The sequence below is a fragment of the Salvelinus sp. IW2-2015 genome, linkage group LG31, assembly GCF_002910315.2.
Source record: "Salvelinus sp. IW2-2015 linkage group LG31, ASM291031v2, whole genome shotgun sequence".
Classification (NCBI taxonomy): Eukaryota; Metazoa; Chordata; class Actinopteri; order Salmoniformes; family Salmonidae; genus Salvelinus; species Salvelinus sp. IW2-2015.
This window is the reverse complement of record NC_036870.1, coordinates 7,429,598-7,448,924: the sequence shown is the minus strand read 5'-3', so window position 1 is coordinate 7,448,924 and position 19,327 is coordinate 7,429,598. Positions and strand designations below refer to the sequence as shown.

The 19,327-nt window shown below is 47.0% G+C and overlaps 1 protein-coding gene across 1 annotated transcript in view; it reads right to left on the bottom strand.

The window, feature by feature from the left end:
• LOC111955472 (ephrin type-A receptor 7-like) overlaps nt 1–19,327 on the bottom strand; it is a 181,665-nt gene that overhangs the window by 57,606 nt on the left and 104,732 nt on the right. Inside the window, exons 4-5 of the mRNA XM_070436250.1 lie at nt 7,522–7,677; nt 4,725–5,054 (exon numbers count right to left, since the gene is read on the bottom strand). Of these exons, the coding sequence (XP_070292351.1) occupies nt 4,725–5,054; nt 7,522–7,677 (486 nt within the window). The remainder of the gene's footprint in view (nt 1–4,724; nt 5,055–7,521; nt 7,678–19,327) is intronic.

Here is a 19,327-nt window from a genome sequence, read left to right as displayed (position 1 = left end):
ATTGCAGTTAGCCGTGACAGCCTTTATAATAGAACGCTTGTTACCATGACAGCCTTTATAATAGAACGCTTGTTACCATGACCGCCTTTATAATGAATGCGTTGATTACCAGACGCTTTATAATAGAACCTTGTTACATGCACCACCTTTATAATAGAACGCTTGTTACCATGACAGCCTTTTATAATAGATACGCTTGTTACCAATGACAGCCTTGTATAATGACACGCTTGTTACCAAGACAGCCTTTATAATAGAACGGCTTGTACCATGAACGAAGCCTTTACAATAGAACGCTTGTTACCGATGACAGCTATAATGAACGTTGTGACCCAATGACGAGCCTTTTACAGATACGCGACCATTGGACATGACAGCCTGTATCCATAGAACGACTTGTGACCATGACAGCTTTATAATAGAACGCTTGTTACGCATGACCAGCCTTATACAATAGAACGCTGTGTAACCAGACAGCCTGTATAATAGAAGACTTGGTTACCAATAACAGCCTTTATAATAGGAACGCTTGTTACCATGACAGGCCTTAATACGATATAACAGATGCTAAATAACGCTTGTACCCATGACAGCCTATTAAATAGAACGCTTTACCAGTGACACGCCTTATATAATGACACGTTGTTACATGACAGCATTTAATTAGAAAGCTTGTTACTGCCAGCCTACAATAGAACGCTTGTACCATGACAGCCTTGTATACTAGAAGTGTTGACGTGACAGCCTTTATAATAGAAGCTTGTTACCATGACAGCCTTTATAATAGAAACGCTTGTTGACCACGACAGCCTTTATAATACGAACGCTTGTGACCATGACAGCCTTTATAATAGAACGCTGTTCACCATCGACAGCCTTTATAATAGAACAGCTTGTGACCACGACAGCCTTTATAATAGAACGCTTGTTACCATAGACAGCTTTTATAATAGAACGCTTGTTATCACACACACAAATATGCATTGGGGAAAAAAACATCTTAAGTAGAAATAGAATGAAAACAAACAGGCATTCATTTTTGCTCTATTATAGTGGCCACTATAGACATCGATCAAGTGCACTAAGACTACATGTATGCAAGAAATAATGTTATGAGAACAACATTTTTAATCCCTCACTCACTCACTTGTTATTCTAAGTTCAAACAACGAAAAACAATATCTTTGGGCTACAGCTGCTTATTACATTGTCACTTTCTGCCTGTGGACATCTGTTCTACAATGTGCCAGCAGAGCATGATACCCTTTGCTGGCATAATTGATCTCTTTCAGGCAGAGTACACCTGGCACACCCCTTTTTATCCACTGTATTGAAAAAGTGAGAAAGAGGGAAAGTGTGTGGTGTTCCTTTCACCTTTATAGTGGCATCCAGCTTAAGCCAGGCCCATCTTCAGCTACACTTGATCCCTGAATCCACTTGTTTAACAAGCAACGCCTCATTTTCACCTAATTCTCTCATTCTGAAAATTAACCACATACAGTAGAGGGAAAACATTAGTTAATAGATAGTGGTTAGTTCGTTAGCGAGTTAACTATTTTCACACAGATTGCCAGGGTCCAGTAAGCAACTGACGCGTTATAACTTGAGGAACGATGTTGTGTCAAAAATCTCCCCCCTGCCAGAACCCCCCCTTCGCGTGAGCGAGCACGCACTCAATTCTTCATTGCTGCGACTTGCTTGCTAGTTGAGACTTCTGATCTTCACTCTGTTGTCAGTTTAGCCTACATTTCACTGATCTTAGTAGCAGAAAGCAATTTTTTATTTGTGTCCTTTGATCGCGGGGGAGGCACTAGTCATGTCTGCAGTTTGGCTATTTGTTTCAAGTGTATTCGTCTATAAATAAATCTCTTTGCTAAAATTCATCATCTCTCCCATGTCTTATTCGACTAGTAGTTGTTCTGAAATGTTTATTGCTTGCCTACATTTTACTCCCTCCTCTATGTTTAATATAACACACATACATGAATTATTCATTTCGGTTGCCTATCCTGACGTGAAGTTTGTTCTATAGAAAGTATTTGACATTGATGTGTGCCACAGAAAGTACTTGACCCTAGCACAAAAATTAAGGAAATTAGAAGGGGGGGGGGAGAATTTCGGGCAGGCTCATGAAGTACGCTTCATCACCTTCTCACCCCGTCTCCGTGGTCCGGCTTCTCACCTAATGTACCTCTTCCTTATCATTCAGGGGACTTGCCTGCCTGATAACCTTCTCACCACCCGTCTCCGATGGGTCCGGCTTCTCAACCTAATGTTACCTTTCCTTATCATTCAGGACTTGCTCTGTTAACCTCTGCACCCCGTCTCCGTGGTCCGGCTTCTCACTTAATATTACTTCTTCCTTTAGTCATTCAGGGGGACGTCGCTGCTGTAACCTTCTCACCCCCGTCTCCGTGGTCCGGCTTTCTACCTAATGTTACCTCTTCCTTATCATTCAGGGACTTGCTGCTGTAACCTTCTCACCCCGTCTCCGTGGTCCGGCTTCTCACCTAATGTTACCTCTTCCTTATCATTCAGGGGACTTGCTGCTGTAACCTTCTTCACCCCGTCTCCGTGGTCCAGCTTCTAACCTAATGTTACCTCTTCCTTATCATTCAGGGGGACTGTGCTGCTGTAACCTTCTCACCCCGTCTCCGTGGTCAGCTTCTCACCGATATTTACCTCTTCCTTATCATTCAGGGGACTTGCTGCTGTAACCTTCTCACCCCCCGTCTCCGTGGTCCGGCTTCTCACCTAATGTTACCCTTCCTTATCTTCAGGGGACGTGCTGCTGTAACCTTCTCACCCCCGTCTCCGGTCCGGCTTCTACCTAATGTTACCTCTTCCTTATCATTCAGGGGACTGTGCTGCTGTAACCTTCTCACCCCCGTCTCCACGGTCCGGCTTCTCACCTAATGTTACCTCTTCCTTATCGTTCAGGGACGTGCAGCTCTAACTGGCAAGCTGCCTTTCCAGAGCGCACGCTGATGCTGTAACTAGTAAGTTGGTTGTCTCTTCAGTCACGTGCTGCGCTGCATTCTGCTGTTATGTAAACGAATTGGCTGAGCCTTGGATACAGCAGCCAGTATTGCGCCAAACGCACATCACTGTTTGCCTACAGCCAAACCCCACCTCCAAAAAAAAACTTTTCTCATCAGCTCTACACAAATCACGTAGTCACCATTTTTGGAGTCAAAACGGCGAATTTCACCGAAAGTGACTAATTAACATCCCTGGTTATGAGGATGACTGAGTGAATCTTTGTAAGGATGCAGAATATAGGCCATTCCGTGACCTTGGATTTAGCCCCATCCAGCATTCATCTAGCATCCATACTATTGGTTCCATCCAGCGCACACAGACACACACCTGTTCCTAAGCCCTCCCCCCATACCCCCCATGCACTTACACAACCTCCATTTTGTAATTGGTCAGCACTAGAATCTAGAGCACTGTCACACACAGAGGCACTCCCAAACAAACACATTTTCATGCACGCACACATGTACAGTACACACACCCTTACAAGCTCTCACACACACACACACACTCCCTTACAAGCTCTCACACACACACACCACACACACACACACACACACACACCACACACACACCACACACACACCACACACACACACACACACACACACACACACACACACACCACCACAAAAACATACCTGCTCCTTTACCAAACATGAATATTGGATAAAACATTTGGTGTGAAGAAGCCATCATGATAGCTCTCCTTTATGACTTCACTGTGTGTGTGTGTGTGTGTGTGTGTGTGTGTGTGTGTGTGTGTGTGTATGTTTGCCTGAGTTGATTTTTCCCCACCGTGGAACATCAAAAGTGCTGGCATTCCATTTCCAAATGTGCATTAATACAAGCTCCATTCATAACGCATTGCATTTGCTGCCACTAATTAACAATTAGAGTACAAAACACGCTCTCACTTCGAGGGCTTCCATTTCGTCTTTCCTCCGCATATGCAAATGAAACACTTCATTTTTCCTTTTCCCCCACAGCAGGTCGATGGTAGTGAAATATCAGCCGGCGAATGCAGACAAGTTGAATAAACATGAGTCATCAAATGTGTGAGAATGTATGGAGTCTGGGTCGGTGGTGGGGGGGTTGCTGGGTGTGTTGTGTGTGTGTGACAGAGACACTTTGCTGAGTGCTTTTTTAAAGCCTCTGGCTAATGGCTTTGTGAAGGGTGTGGATGAATATGAGATGGCCACACCGTGATGACGGGAATCTTTTAGCGCCGAGAGGAGAGGGGCGCTGAGCCGAGGGTGTGTGTGTCATCAGTTCAGAGTTTGTGTACAGTGTGCTTTTGAGCACTCCTTGGTCCTCAGACGTTCGTGGTGTTTCTGATTTGAGGGTAATGAACGAGAATCAGTATGAAGTGTGTGTGCGCTCCTCTGTGTGTGTGTGTGTCTGTGTTTAACTACACTAGTAGGAACTAGAAGTCCGCACAAGAATAGTAAAAAAACTAATTTGACCAACTGGGGACATTTTGTTAGTCTCCCATAGGTCAAATACTATTTCTAGGGGGTTTAGGGTTAAGGTTAGAATTAGGTTTAACGTTAGGAGCTAGGGTTAGTTTTAGGGTTAGGTTTTCYGGTTAGGGTTAGGGAAAATAGTATTTTGAATTGGACTGAATTGTGTCCCCACAAGGTTAGTTATACAAGACTGTGTGTGTGAACACAACTTCCACTGACCTGGCACGCTAGTTGACACGTTGACCTGTGTGTAGAACCTCTTGTTGGGCAGGAGCTCTGACACGCCGTTGAGGGCCTCGACCGTCAACGTGTAGTTGGAGTTGGCCATGAGGTTGACCACGGTGACCGCGCGCTCGGTCAACCCGCTCTGCTGGGGCATGAAGCCCACGCTGGCCCCGCACGGCTCACACTGAAGCCCCACGCACCGTCGGCAGCCCACGCTGTAGGTCAGGTCCCCCCTGCCGCCCGTGTCCGTTGGCGCGCTCCACTCCAGGATCATGGTGGACTGCTTGAGGGTGTAGACCAAGTCTTTGGGAGGAGAGGGGGGGCCTGGGAGGGAGAATAAGTCACATTTAGTGCTCGTCTTTTGGCCCCCGTATGATGTTTAAAAGTGTTAGGCATTTCTATGACATATGATTATTCTGTATGATGTACTTCCTACCTACAGTGCCACAGCAGGTTTTATTTAGCCTTTATTTAACCAGGTAAGTCACTGAGAACACATTCTCTTTTACAATAACGATCTGACCAAGATAACAGCGATATACCGTGCAGCAAAGCAGAAAAGTGAGGACGTAACAGACACCAGTACATCAGACATCAGTATGAGGGAATGACTAAGGAAGTGTGCGGGCTAGATAGCAATCAGGTCTAAAATGAGTGCAATGTATTTGAATTGAGCATTAAAACCAGTGGCAACCAATTACTACAGAACACTTCACTCTGTAGTTCTATTCTCAAAGTGTAGCCCGCCCCAGAATGGTAGCTACATGGTGTTATTGTGCTAGCACACATCTGGCTACGATGCCTATGTAATACTTTGATAGGATTGAGATGAGAAAGGGATTATGGGTGATGCATGGGGGGAGAAGAACAGAGAAAATAAGACTAGCCAAAGCAACTAAAGCTTGCCTGGTCTAGATGAAATGTGTGTGTTTATGACGACAGAACAAAGGAGCCGTAAGTGAGACATGTATAATATGCTGCTCGCCGACTATCTTTATTCACTCATGTGATTTCTAGACAGTCTCTGATCTACCGACCACCTCATCTTACGGCGGATTGAGAAATAAAATGGAGGGAAATCTATTAGTGATGGTGAAGTGTAATGCTGTGTGTGTATACTGTGTGTGGTTGTGTGTGTGTGCGTGTGTGTGTGAGAGCGCGAGGACTGTCTATTAGTTATTTAAGTCAACAGTCATGGCTGGAACAAATGCCTTGTTTACAAACCGCAAATATGAGTCACCGCAGAAAAGGTGGTTAGTGCTCGCGGAATGAGAATCCTCTCTTATCAAAAGGTGAAATACGACGGGTGCATCTCAATAGTCCTACATAGCTTCCTCTCTTCACCTGGTAGGAGGTTCTGACAATGGTCAACCACACTCATGCGCACGCAGAACGGTCACCTTCAAGGCCTCGCGCTATTACAAAGCAAAGCCTTTACATGACGCGTGGCTGTAACCGTGCATGTTTCAACACATGAACGGAACATAAAAGGTACTGGTCCATTAAAGGATATCGATGGTGGTGTGTGTGTGTGTGTGTGTGTGTGAGTGTGTGTGAGTGAGAGAGAGACTTGTGGGAAAGTGACAATGTACACTATTTCTGTGGTAATAATGAACGTGCAGGTGTAGAGGGGCGATAAACGTGGGTGTATACTGAATGCTCTCTCAGTGGGGTTATGTAACACGGTAACGGGTGTGTGGCCGGAAGTGGGGCACAGCTGTGGTGTGTGACGTGCTCATCAGCGAGCACGGAGCAGCTCACCTTCACTTATTCATTAACACATACCTGCACGCACACAGCTGGGCCTTCATAGCCTCGTCTCTCCTTCTCTCTCTCAAAGTTCCTCTTAGTCTCCCTCTTCCCATCTATCATTCCTTCACAACTCTTTTCAGTTCTCCTCCCCCTCTCCATCTGTCTGTCCTCCCATCTGCCTGTCTCCGCCTCTCCACACAATAGCTTGGTGGAATCAGGAGATGGTCACAATTACTGAATCAATATTGTAATTAAATGTGGTAATTAAAGAGCTATAAATGCTATCCCCGACTGCCCCTGATCGATATGAAAGCACCGGGAATCAATATCGTGATTAAACCTTCTAATTACAGGGCTATAAAAAAAACTGGAGCTGATCCGAGCCAAGAATGAGCACACTCAATTTCTGACCTCTGTGTTTTATTGTCTGGTACACTATAGAGCATTTATTCAAGAAGCTTATTAGGTGGATTAAATCAGGTGGCGTGTGTGTATTTAACCATCAACACTACAGAGGGTTAGTGGTTAGATCAATACGGCTGCCCCTGGCGGGGTGGTATGGAATTGGCCTTGAATGTATGTGCGTCTTTGGAGGGGGAGTGTGGGGGGGTTGCTAAAGTGATGGAAGGGTGAAAAGAGATTGGGTGACCAAGTGGGGGGAAGGCTAGAGGGAAGATTTCGGTTTAGTGGAGGACTGATGGGTGAAGTATGAAGGGAATAGGGGAACGATAGAGGGATAAGGTGAAAGACGGGTGAAGGACAGTGGGATTGGGTTACCTGATGGATGGAGGGATGGGGTAGAGAGAGCGGGAGGGAGAGGGAATAATTAAGTGATGAGGTTAGGGAAGGGACACGGTCAGTGGGAGGATGGAGGGGGGAGGGATTATGGTCAGAGGGGAAGTGAAGGAGAGAGAGAGAGAGACTGAGAAGAGGAATGACAGGGTTACATGGCTAGAGGAGAGGTGATATGATAGAGTGATATAGTCAGATGAGGAGTTGCATAGGAACAGGTGTGTATGCGCGTGCGTGTGTGTCTTACGGGTGCAGGGGGCGGAGGGGTTGTCCAGGGGGGTCCTGAAGTGATCCTCCTCACACACACACACCACCGATCCTTCCTCCTCAGCCACACTGTTGGCCGGGCACGGAAAGCACTCCTGCTGTCTGGATGACATCTTATACGAGCCAGGGGGACACGCTGAGAAAAAAAGATCAACATAAATATGCATTAAAAACACATTACACAGTATTATTATATCAGTTGGTGTATGTTTTAAAACTGCTGTAACGTACTGATAATGGTTTAGCGACATGGGGTACATACATTCAAGCTAATTATGTCTTCTGGGGGAGAGAGAGAGCGAGCGAGCGAGCGACCGATTTTAGAAGGCGAGATTTGATGACTCAGCCAGCTGTAAGGCTGAACACAAACACATGATGTTGAGCCTCTAAGCTGAACATATGGTCAATAGAACTGGACCAGCTAGTCAGTACAGAACCAACACATGCTGTCCAATCTCTCTTCATGCACCGAGCTACTCAACCCCTCGACCTTAATCTTCTCCAATTCATTCTGTCCTCTCCTCCCTTCTTTCTCGCGTGTTAACGGCTCCTGACAATTCCTTATTACACAACTCCGTTTAATTTGGGACTGGGGGCACGGAGAGAGGGAGAGACGGAGAGAGAGAGAGAGAGAGAGAGAGCGAGGCAGGGAAAAGAACGATAGAAAAAGAGAGCGTGAGAGTGACTACACGCACACCGCACAAGCACGCATGGCCGTTAGTTTGTGTGCGTGCCCGTACTATTTCCACTCTTTCTCACTGGGGTTCATTTTCCGCTTGCCATGCCAGAGCGCCGAGTGGTAATGTGTGTGGAATCGGTTGAGCGCTGCTCCCCTCTGTCACCGGGTCCCCAACAACATTTCTACATTGTCACCTTCAGCACGCTCTCTCTTCCCATTATGATCACCATCATATTCATCACTGCCGTTCCCGATCCTACTGCTAATGCACTGGGGTTAGATAATACATGAATGTGGCTGTGAAGACAACGGGCCCCAGCCTCAACGATGCAACCGTGTCTGAGCGGAGGGTAAAGCCTGAACGGTGAATAGATGGTGGGTTTGGGTGTAACACACACACACACGTAGACGCAACACACACAGACAGATGCATCACGCACACAATTTAAGACACGCATGCACACACAGCCTCGAAGTCACACCGATTAGCCCTTTCAAACTCCCCAAGCTGAGACTGATGTGAAAGCGTGAGTGTGTATGGCGTAGCGGTGTCTGCAAGAACCTTGTAATCGTCTGTCTAATGTCTTCCATTACACTAACACCGAACAGCCTGCTTTTGTAGAGAACCCCTCTTTGGCTACTGTGCTGCAGAGGGTGAAGAAAAACCGTGCTTCTGAAATGGCTGGATGTAGCTGCTCTCTTTTTGGCAGGGGTGCCCGTTTTATCAGTACAATTACATGTAGATCAGACTGCCCGCGTGGCGCATGTTAATTTTGTCCACCCACACCAGAAGCGATCAGGACACGCATGTTGAAACATCAAAACGAACTCTGAACCAACTGTAATAATTTGGGGACAGGTAGAAAAGCATGAAACATTTATGTCAATTTAGCTAGCTAGCTGTTGCTAGCTAATTTGTCCTGGGATATAAACATTGGGTTGCCATTTTACCTGAAATGCACAAAGTCCTCTACTCTGACAATTGATCCACAGATAAAATGGTAAACCGAGTTCGTTTCAAGTAACCTTTCCTCCTTCAGGCTTCTTCGGACTTTATATGGTGGTTGGCAACCAATTTAATAAGGCGCATTACCACTACTGGACTGGAGTGTGGACCTCAGTTCATCTGATGTAGAAAAATGAATCCATGCTTTTGTCACTTCTAGGTTAGACTACTGCAATGCTCTACTTTCCAGCTACCCGGATAAAGCACTAAATAAACTTCAGTTAGTGCTAAACACGGCTGCTAGAATCTTGACTAGAACCAAAAAATTTGATCATATTACTCCAGTGCTAGCCTCTCTACACTGACTTCCTGTTAAGGTTAGGGCTGATTTCAAGGTTTTACTGCTAACCTACAAAGCATTACATGTGCTTGCTCCTACCTCTCTCCCCGATTTGGTCCTGCCATACATACCTACGTACGCTACGATCATAAGATGCAGGCCTCCTTACTGTCCCTAGAATTTGTAAGCAAACAGCTGGAGGCAGGGCTTTCTCCTATAGCGTTCCATTTTCACAGAATGGTCTGCCTATCATGTCAGAGACGAAGACTCYGTCTCGACCTTTAAGTCTTTATTGAAGACTGGGCCTCCCGAGTGGCGCAGCGGTCTAAGGCAGTGCTAGCTGCATCACTGCAGATCCTGGTTCGATCCCAGGCTGTGTCGCAGCCGGCCGCAACCGGGAGACCCATGAGGCGGCGCACAATTGGCCCAGCGTTGTCCGGGTTAGGGGAGGGTTTGGCCGGCCGGGTTGTACTTGTCCCATCGCGCTCTAGCGACTCCTGTGGCGGGCCGGGCGCAGTGCACGCTGACACAGTCAGGTGTACGGTGTTTCCTCCGACACATTGGTGCGGCTGGCTTCCGGATTAAGCGAGCAGTGTGTCAAGAAGCAGTGTAGCTTGGCGGGGTCGTGTTTCGGAGGACGCACTGCTCTCGACCTTCGCCTCACCCGAGGCTGAAAGGGAGTTGCAGAGATGGGACAGGACTGTAACTAACAATTGGATATCACGAAAAAAGGCCCCAAAAAATATACAAATATTTTTTGAAGACTCATCTCTTCAGTGGGTCCCATGATTGAGTGTAGTCTGGCCCAGGGGTCGAAGGTGAGCGGAAAGGCACTGGAGCGATGAACCGCCCTTGCTGTCTCTGCCTGGCCGGTTCCCCTCTCTCCACTGGGATTCTCTGCCTCGGACCCTATTATGGTGGCTGAGTCACTGGCTTACTGGTGCTCTTCCATGCCGTCCCTAGGAGGGGTACATCACTTGAGTGGGTTGAGTCAGACGTGATCTTCCTGTCCAGGTTCGTGCCATGGGGGAGATCTTCGTGGGCTATACTCAGCCTTGTCGCAGGGTAGTAAGTGGTTTGCGGATATTCCTCTAGTGGTGTTGGGGCTGTGCTTTGGCAAAGTGGGTGGGGTTATAACCTGCCTGGTTGGCCCTGTCCGGGGGTATCGTCGGACGGGGCCACAGTGTCTCCCGACCCATCCGGTCTCAGCCTCCAGTATCTATGCTGCAATAGTTTATGTGTTAGGGGGCTAGAGTCAGTCTGTTATATCTGGTGTAATTCTCCTGTCTTATCCAGTGTCCTGTGTGAATATAAGTATGCTCCCTCTAATTCTCTCTCTCCCTCTCCCGGAGGACCTGAACCCTAGGACCATGCCTCAGGACTACCTGGCCTGATGACTCCTTACTGTCCCCAGTCTACCTGGTCGTGCTGCTGCTCCAGTTTCAACTGTTCTGCCTGTGGCTATGGAACCCTGACCTGTTCACCGGACGTGCTACCTTGTTCCGAACCTTGCTGTTTTCGACACTCTCTCTCTACCGCACCTGCTGTCTCGAACTCTGAATGCTCGACTATGAAAATCCAACTGACATTTACTCCTGAGGTGCTGACTTGTTGCACCATCTACAACCACTGTGATTATTATTATTTGACCCTGCTGGTCATCCATGAACATTTGAACATCTTGGCCATGTACTGTTATAATCTCCACCCGGCACAGCCAGAAGAAGACTGGCCACCCCTCAGAGCCTGGTTCCTCTCTAAGTTTCTTCCTAGGTTCTAGCCTTACTAGGGAGTTTTTCCTAGCCACCGTGCTTCTACACCTGCATTGCTTGCTGTTTGGGGTTTTAGGCTGGGTTTCTGTACAGCACTTTGTGACATCAGCTGATGTAAGAAGAGCTTTATGAATACATTTGACTGATTGATTGATCTTTCAAATCACCCACGTGGGTATATGCTCCTAAAAACCAATGAGGAGATGGGAGAGGCGGGACTTACAGCGAGGCGGGACTTGCAGCGAGTGGTGTGGTCAGCATGTTACAGTAATGTGGTTTGAATGGCAGGAAGTCAAGACAAATGTGCTATCTCGATAGCCAAAATTTCCTTCTTTTGCCCCGCGCTTTTTGACGGGGGGGGTATGCCTTTAATCAGTACACCTTTGCTATGATGTTTGAATGGTTGGAAGTCAAGGCAGAAAGCTGTACCAGTTTCTATACAGTAGCTTGGCCCAAATATAAGCTTGTTGTCAACAAGGTTGTGTCAGTCAGAGCCAACTACCAATAGGTAAGAGACACTCCCAGAAGGACCCAATAGGGATACAGGGGGTATTGGACAGAAACAACACTGGCAATCTGGGACTGTATTCATTGTCTTGTTGCTTTCCCCTCTACCTTTAGACGAGTGCCATGGCTTTTCAGCTGAAAAGCAGACGAGGGAACGGGAGAGAGAGAAGGAAAGAGAGAGAGAAGGAAAGAGAGAGAGAGAGAGAGCGAAAGAGAGAGCGAGAGAGAGAGCGGGAAAGAGAGAGCGGGAAAGAGAGAGCGAGAGCGGGAAAGCGAGAGCGAGAAAGCGAGAGCGAGAGCGGGAAAGCGAGAGCGGGAAAGAGAGAAAGCCCGGACCTGCTGGAGCAGTACTGTCAGACCTCGGCCTCGGCAGTAAACCTCAAAAAGATCCAGATCTCAGGGAATTACTCCAAAGTTCTCAATTGGTTCACAAAACCTGTTCTACTAACACACTGAAGCCTCAAGACCAGAACATCCAATCAATCAGAATAAAACAAATTACATTACTTATTGGAAAACAAGCACAAAGCAAAATGCAGTGCTATCTGGCCCTAAATCGACAGTACACAGTGGCAAACTATTTGACCATGGTTACTGATCAAAACCGTAGAAAAACCTTGACAAAGTACAGGCTCAGTGAGCACAGCGTTGCCATTGAGAAGGGTAGACACAGGAAAACCTGTCTCCCTGTAGAGGAAAGGGTGTGCAACCACTGCACAACAGCAGAACCTGAGACAGAGCTGCATTTCCTGACAAAATGTCAAAAATATAGAACAATTAGAGAGTGTCATTTTCCCAAATTTGAAACTTTTATTCAAGGTTTCAAAGACCTCTCTGGTGAGAGTAGGCTACCCGTCCTGTTGGGGGAGGACGCAGAGAGCTTTGGGTTGGCAGCGCACTACATTGTTGCCTGCCATAAGATGAGGGACAGTGTCTGACAGACCAATCAACCTGCACATGTCCTCTATGCTTATCGGTATTGTTGAATGTATGGTTATTTTGACCCTTGGTTATTGTTGTTACTGTTGTCCCGATGACAAGTTTGATTCTTATTATTTTAATATTGTAAATATCCAAAGTAAGCTTTGGCAATACGTACATTGTTATGTCATGCCAATAAAGACAATTGAATTAGAAAAATTGAGAGAGAGAGAGAGAGAGAGAGAGAGAGAGAGAGAGAGAGAGAGAGAGAGAGAAGAGAGAGAGAGAGAGAAGAGAAAGAGAGAGGAAAGAAGAGAGAGAGAGAAAAACGCACACAGCTGGGCCAGAACAGCTGGCTGCCCAACTTATCAATTTGTCCTGCGCGCTGTGCAAGAAGCTTGATTAAACGGACATGATGGAAGTCTATCTCCTACACACACACACACACACACACACACACACACACACACACACACACACACCACACACACACACACACACACACACACACACACACACACACACACACCTCCTCAAGGTGTAATAACACTGATGTATAACGGTGGGTCGTGCCAAGTCCCTCTAGGGGAGAAGAGAAGACGCAGCACAGCACACAGGGAGGAGGAATAGAGATAGCCCTTGGCTAACAGCAAATAAGCACAGGGAAAGATCAAAGGAAAGAGAAGTGAGGGAAAAGGGGTCATGCACAGCTCAAGTAGAGAGAAAGAGTGGGAGAGCGGTAGAGAGTGAGTTGTCAGCACGCTAGGGTAGAGAGAAAGATCATTCTACTTCCTGAAGTTTTAATAATACAAGCACTGTAACGCTGAGCTCTGCCAACTGCCTGGTGGCTAAATATACAACACAGATACTGTCTAGTGAAGAGAAAGAGATGCTTAGCAGCATCTACAATGCCAGTAGTGGAGGATGTTATGGAGGAGGCAGTCACAGAGGGAGCGGTAGAGAGGTCAAACACACACCCACACACACCACTGTATTCACATTGTTGTCAATACTCCTGGACGGGTTGGCACCGGGGTCCATTTTCCAAGCCGTTAGCAAGGAGCCCTTGGACCATACACTGTGTAGTGGTCCTCTGTAGCTCAGTTGGTAGAGCAAGGCGCTTGCAACGCCAGGATAGTGGGCTTGATTCCCGGGACCACCATAGGTAAAATGTATGCACGCCTGACTAAGTCGCTTTGGATTAAAAGCGCCAGCTAAACGGCATATAATATTCCAAGCTGTTTGCTAATGCTAAGTCAAAATGTGGCTACCTACACACACACTACGCAAAACAAGCAAATAAACAGAATCATTCGATGGGTGACAAATACACACAAAAAAGAGCAACCATATTTATGGTTTTTCTGTTTGGTTTCAGGTGAATAGCTTACAATGCCTTGTCTTTCACATTTCAGTGCTCTCCCCTCACCCCGTCTCCCCTCCCCCTCTTATCTCTCTCTCCCTCACTCTCTCAATGCACATTAATAAATCATGAAGCACTTAATACAGTAAATGCGAGCAATGAATTGTTTCTGTGCCTTTCTGACAGGAGGTATTAATGAATATTAATGAGCCTAAAGAGGTTTGCTTTGCATACGCACACACACCAACACAAAAAGCTAAGGACACACACCAACACATACACAAAAAGCTAAGGACACACACNAAAGCTAAGGACACACACACACACACACACACACACACACACACACACACACACACACACACACACACACCCCCCAAATGGCCGTCATTATTTCAGGCCATCATTTTGCTCTGTCTTATATTCAAATGTCAGGGTTAGATTTGCAGGCGGAAGGAGGGATGGAGGGAGGGGGGGTGGAATCAATAATTTATGGGCCCATATTCAGATGACTTGCTCTCTGCTGCTAATGCTAATTGATGAATGGGATAAATCACCATTCTGGGGGGGAGGAAGAGGGACATTTGAAAGGTCCTGGGGATCAAACAGACAGATGGCTGGGGAGGAATGAATGATCACAGTCACACCTAGTGCTAATGGAGGGGACATGCTAGATGTAGCACTGTACAATGACCGCGGCAACGCAGAACCCAACCGAAAGTCTTGCTGTCACCGGAAATAACGAGCGAAAGCCTCCGTGTTCTTAGCACAACAACACAGCAGGTCTCTAAAGCCGCAACGACGACGTCGCAAGCAATGTTACGTCATCCACACAAGCAGCACCTTCACAATCAAAGAGGACGGCTGCTGCAAGATGTCATGGTAATCAAAGGCCTTTCCAGGCAGCCTGCGGGGGGGGACCTGTTGCCACGAGAAAAAGGCAACCAGTGAAGAACAAACACCATTGTAAATACAACCCATTATTATGCTCATTTATTTTCCCTTTTGTACTTTAACCATTTGTACATTGTTACAACACATATATATATATATATATAAATAATATGACATTTGTAATGTCTTTATTCTTTTGAAACTTCTGTATGTGTAATGTTAATTTTTATTGTTTATTATCTACCTCACTTGCTTTGGCAATGTTAACATATGTTTCCCATGCCAATAAAGCCCCTTGAATTTATAGATCTCTATCTATCTATCTATCGTGAGAGAGAGCGAGAGAGAGAGACAAACATACACAAGTTCTGAAGGGAGATGCTGTTTACAAAGTTTAATACTCCTACTTATACCTCCTCTCCCAGACTCCTCTCGTTTCTCCCGACTCGCTAACCTCCGCTCTAACTCATTTCCCCCACCTCTCATCTCCGTCTTTACGCTACTCTACTTTGATGACACAAACTAAGTCCAGGAGAGATACTTGCGTAGTGTAAAGAGACGGATCTAGATGAAAATCTCTTTCAGCAGATGTCTCCCACAGACACCTACACCGTATACCCCCCTCTGAGTGGTACAGTGTAAAGACAACGGCTCTCCCACACCTCATGTCCCTGTGAGAATGACCTTAATACCAGTAGACAGCCTTTTTGCTCTCTTAGCCAAATTGAAAATGAAAGGCTTTTAAATACAGCCACACATTTGTTAAATCATTGGCAGTAATCAATTGTGCAACACCATATGCATATGTGATATGATTTATTTGACAATAAAAACAACATCTATACAACCACACGTGGATACAATGCATTTAAAAATCATAGAGGATAAAACAAAAAAAGCTTAGAACCGTATTTCCATTGTGGTCCTCTTGTTAACAAAATACATAATTCATCAATGAACAACAAATGAAAGATGGAAAACGAATGGAGTTGAGTCAGTATGGCTTGAGCGGAGGGTGCGTCGATGGTATAGGACAGCCAGGGAGAAAGTCAGTCTGTCGGACAAGCCAGGAGCTCTTCATCGAGGCCCGCCGCTTTGTCTGACGTACCCAGTTCCTCCTGTAGGTAGCCTCTCCTCCGTAGGTAGCCTCTCCTCCGTAGGTAGCCTCTCCTCCGTTCCTCCGTAGTTAGCCGATCCTCCGTTCCTCCGTAGGTAGCCTCTCCTCCGTAGGTAGCCTCTTCTCCTCCTCTCCTCCGTAGGTAGCCTCTCGAGGAGAGGCCACCATACAGGCCAGGACGAGGCTACCTACGGCAGGAGGAGAGGCTACCAGAGTGGGAAGGAGGACCACGGAGAGGGCACCTCGAGGAGGAGGAGGCCTACGCTACGGAGGAACGAGGAGAGGCTTTTACCTACGGAGGAACGGAGAGAGGACTACCTACGGAGGAACGAGGAGAGAGCCTACCTACGGAGGAAACGGGCTACCTACGGAGGATGAGGAGAGAGCTACCTACGGAGGATGAGAGGCTACCTACGGAGGAGAGGAGGATGGCTACCTACGGAGAGAGGAGGCTAACCCTACGGAGAGAGGCTACCTACGGAGGAGAGGCTACCTACGAGGAAGCTACCTACGGAGGAACGGAGGGAGGCTACCTCACGAAATAACGGAGGAGGTGCACCTACGGAATAACGGAGGAGAGGCTACCTACGGAATAACGGAGGAGAGGCACCTACGGAAAACGCGAGAGAGCGACCCTACGGGTGAACGCCAGAAGGAGAGGCGCTACCTAGACGGAGGGAGGGCTGAACCTACGAGGATACCATACGGAGGAGAGGAGGACCGGACCACGGAGAGAGGCTACCTACGGAAGGAACGGACGGTACATCGGAGAGGCTACACAAACCATAGGAGGAGGTACCTACGGGAGGCACGGAGAGGGGATACGGAGGAGCGGACTACCTACGGAGGAGGAAGGTAAGGCCATACGGATCGGCTAGAGGGCCTACCTACGGAAAAAGAAGAGTAACCTGGACGGAGAGGCGTACCTACGGAGAAACGGAGGAGAGGCTATCGCCGTATCACCTACCGGATACAGAGAGAGAGGAGTTCGCTCACCTACGGAGAGGAGGAGGCTACTACGGGAGTAACGGAGGAGAAGCACGGCAACTACCTCGGAACGGTAGTAAATAACGAGGAAGGCTATCTACCGAAGACGGAGAAAAGAGATGGCTACCCTAGGATGAGGAGGATCGCTACCTACTGGAGGAAGCAGAGGAGAGGGCACCTACGGAGGAACGAGAGGATACGGCTATACCTACTGAAGTAACGGACGGAGAGGTACACGGAGTAGTAACCTAGGACGGATGAGGTACTAGGAAGTCAGCTACCACATCTATACGGAGGAGGCTCTCGATAGGAGGAAGGCGACTATAGGGAGCCTACCTAGAGAAGAGGAGGCTTACCTACTGAGAGAGAGGAGGGTACTTGAGAGAGGGAAGGGCTCTACTAGGAAAGAGGAGAGCTACCTTATAGCGCGAGGAGGAACACTAGGAGGAGATCCGCTACCTACGGAGGAGAGGCAGGAGATGAGGCTACCTAACTTGAGGAGAACGGGACTCAAGACGCCGTTACGACAAGCGTTAATCCGGATCACGCCGGCATTTGTGTGGCGCATAACCGACCGGGCGTACTGCGACGAACGAGGAGTAGCACCACAGGTATGAAGCTGTAGGACGAATCCAGACACTAAACCTGTGCCCAGCGTCGCGGGCCGCTAGGCGGATTGAAAGAGCTTCCTGGCTTTCCGACAGACTGACTTTCTCCCTGGCTGTCCTACTAACCATCGACGCACCCTCCCTCAAGCCATACTGACTCACCTCCATTCGTTTCACCATTTTCATTTGTTGTCATTCTGATGAATATGTATTTTGTTAACAAGAGGACCACAATCGGAAAATACCGGTTCTAAGCTTTTTTTGTTTTACCTCTATGATTTTTAAATGCATTGTATCCACGTGTGGTGTATAGCATGTGTTGTTTTTATGTCAATAAAAATCTATCACATATGCATATGGTGTTGCACAATGATTACTGCCAATGATTTAACAAATGTGTGGCTGTATTTAAAAGCCTTTTCATTTTCCAATTTGGCTAAGAGAGCAAAAGGTCGTCTACTGGTATTAAGGTCATTCTCACAGGGACATGGGTGTGGGGAGAGCCGTTGTCTTTACACTGTACCACTCAAGGGGGGTATATGTGTAGGTGGTCTGTGGGAGACATGCTTGCTGAAAAGAGTTTCATCTAGATTCGTCTCTTTACACTACGCAAGTACTCTCCTGGAACTTAGTTTGTGTCATCAAAGTAGAGTAGCGTAAAGACGGAGATGAGAGTGGGGAATGAGTTAGAGCGGAGGTTAGCGAGTCGGGAGAAAACGAGAGAGGTCTGGGAGAGGAGGTATAAGTAGGAGTTATTAAACTTTGTAAACAGCATCTCCCTTCAGAACTTGTGTATGTTTGTCTCTCTCCTCTCGCCTCTCTCTCACGAAGATAGACATAGAAGAGATCTATAATTTCAAGGGGCTTACATTGCATGGGAAACATAGTAGACATTGCCAAAGAGCAAAGTGAGGTAGATAATAAACAATAAAAATTACATTACACATACAAAGAATTTCAAAAGAATAAGACATTACAAATGTCATATTATTTATATAATATATATATGTGTTTGTAACAATGTACAAATGGTTAAATTACAAAAGGGAAAATAAATGAGCATAATAATGGTTGTATTTACAATGGTGTTGTTCTTCACTGGTGCGCTTTTCTTCGTGGCAACAGCTCCCCCCCCGCAGCTGCCTTGGAAAGGCCTTGATTTACCATCGACATCTTGCAGCAGCGTCCTCTTTGATTGTAGGTTCTGCTGTGTGATGACGTAACATTGCGCACGTCGTCGTTGCGGCTTTAGAGACCTGCTGTGTTGTTGTGCTAAGAACAGCGAGGCTTTCCGCTCGTTATTTCCGGTGACAGCAAGACTTTCGGTTGGGTTCTGCGTTGCCGCGGTCATTGAACAGTGCTACATCTAAGCATGCTCCCTCCATTAAGCACTGAGGTGTGACTGTGATCATTCATTCCTCCCCAGCATCTGTCTGTTTGATTCCCCAGGACCTTTCAAATGTCCCCTTCCTCACCCCCAGAATGTGATTTATCCATTGCACAATAGCATTAGCAGCAGAGAGCAATGTCACTGAATATGGGCCCATAAATTATTGATTCCACCCCCCCTCCCTCCATCCTCTTCCCCTGCAAATCTAACCTCTGACATTTGAATATAAGAACGAGCAAATGGGGCATAAATAATGAGGCCA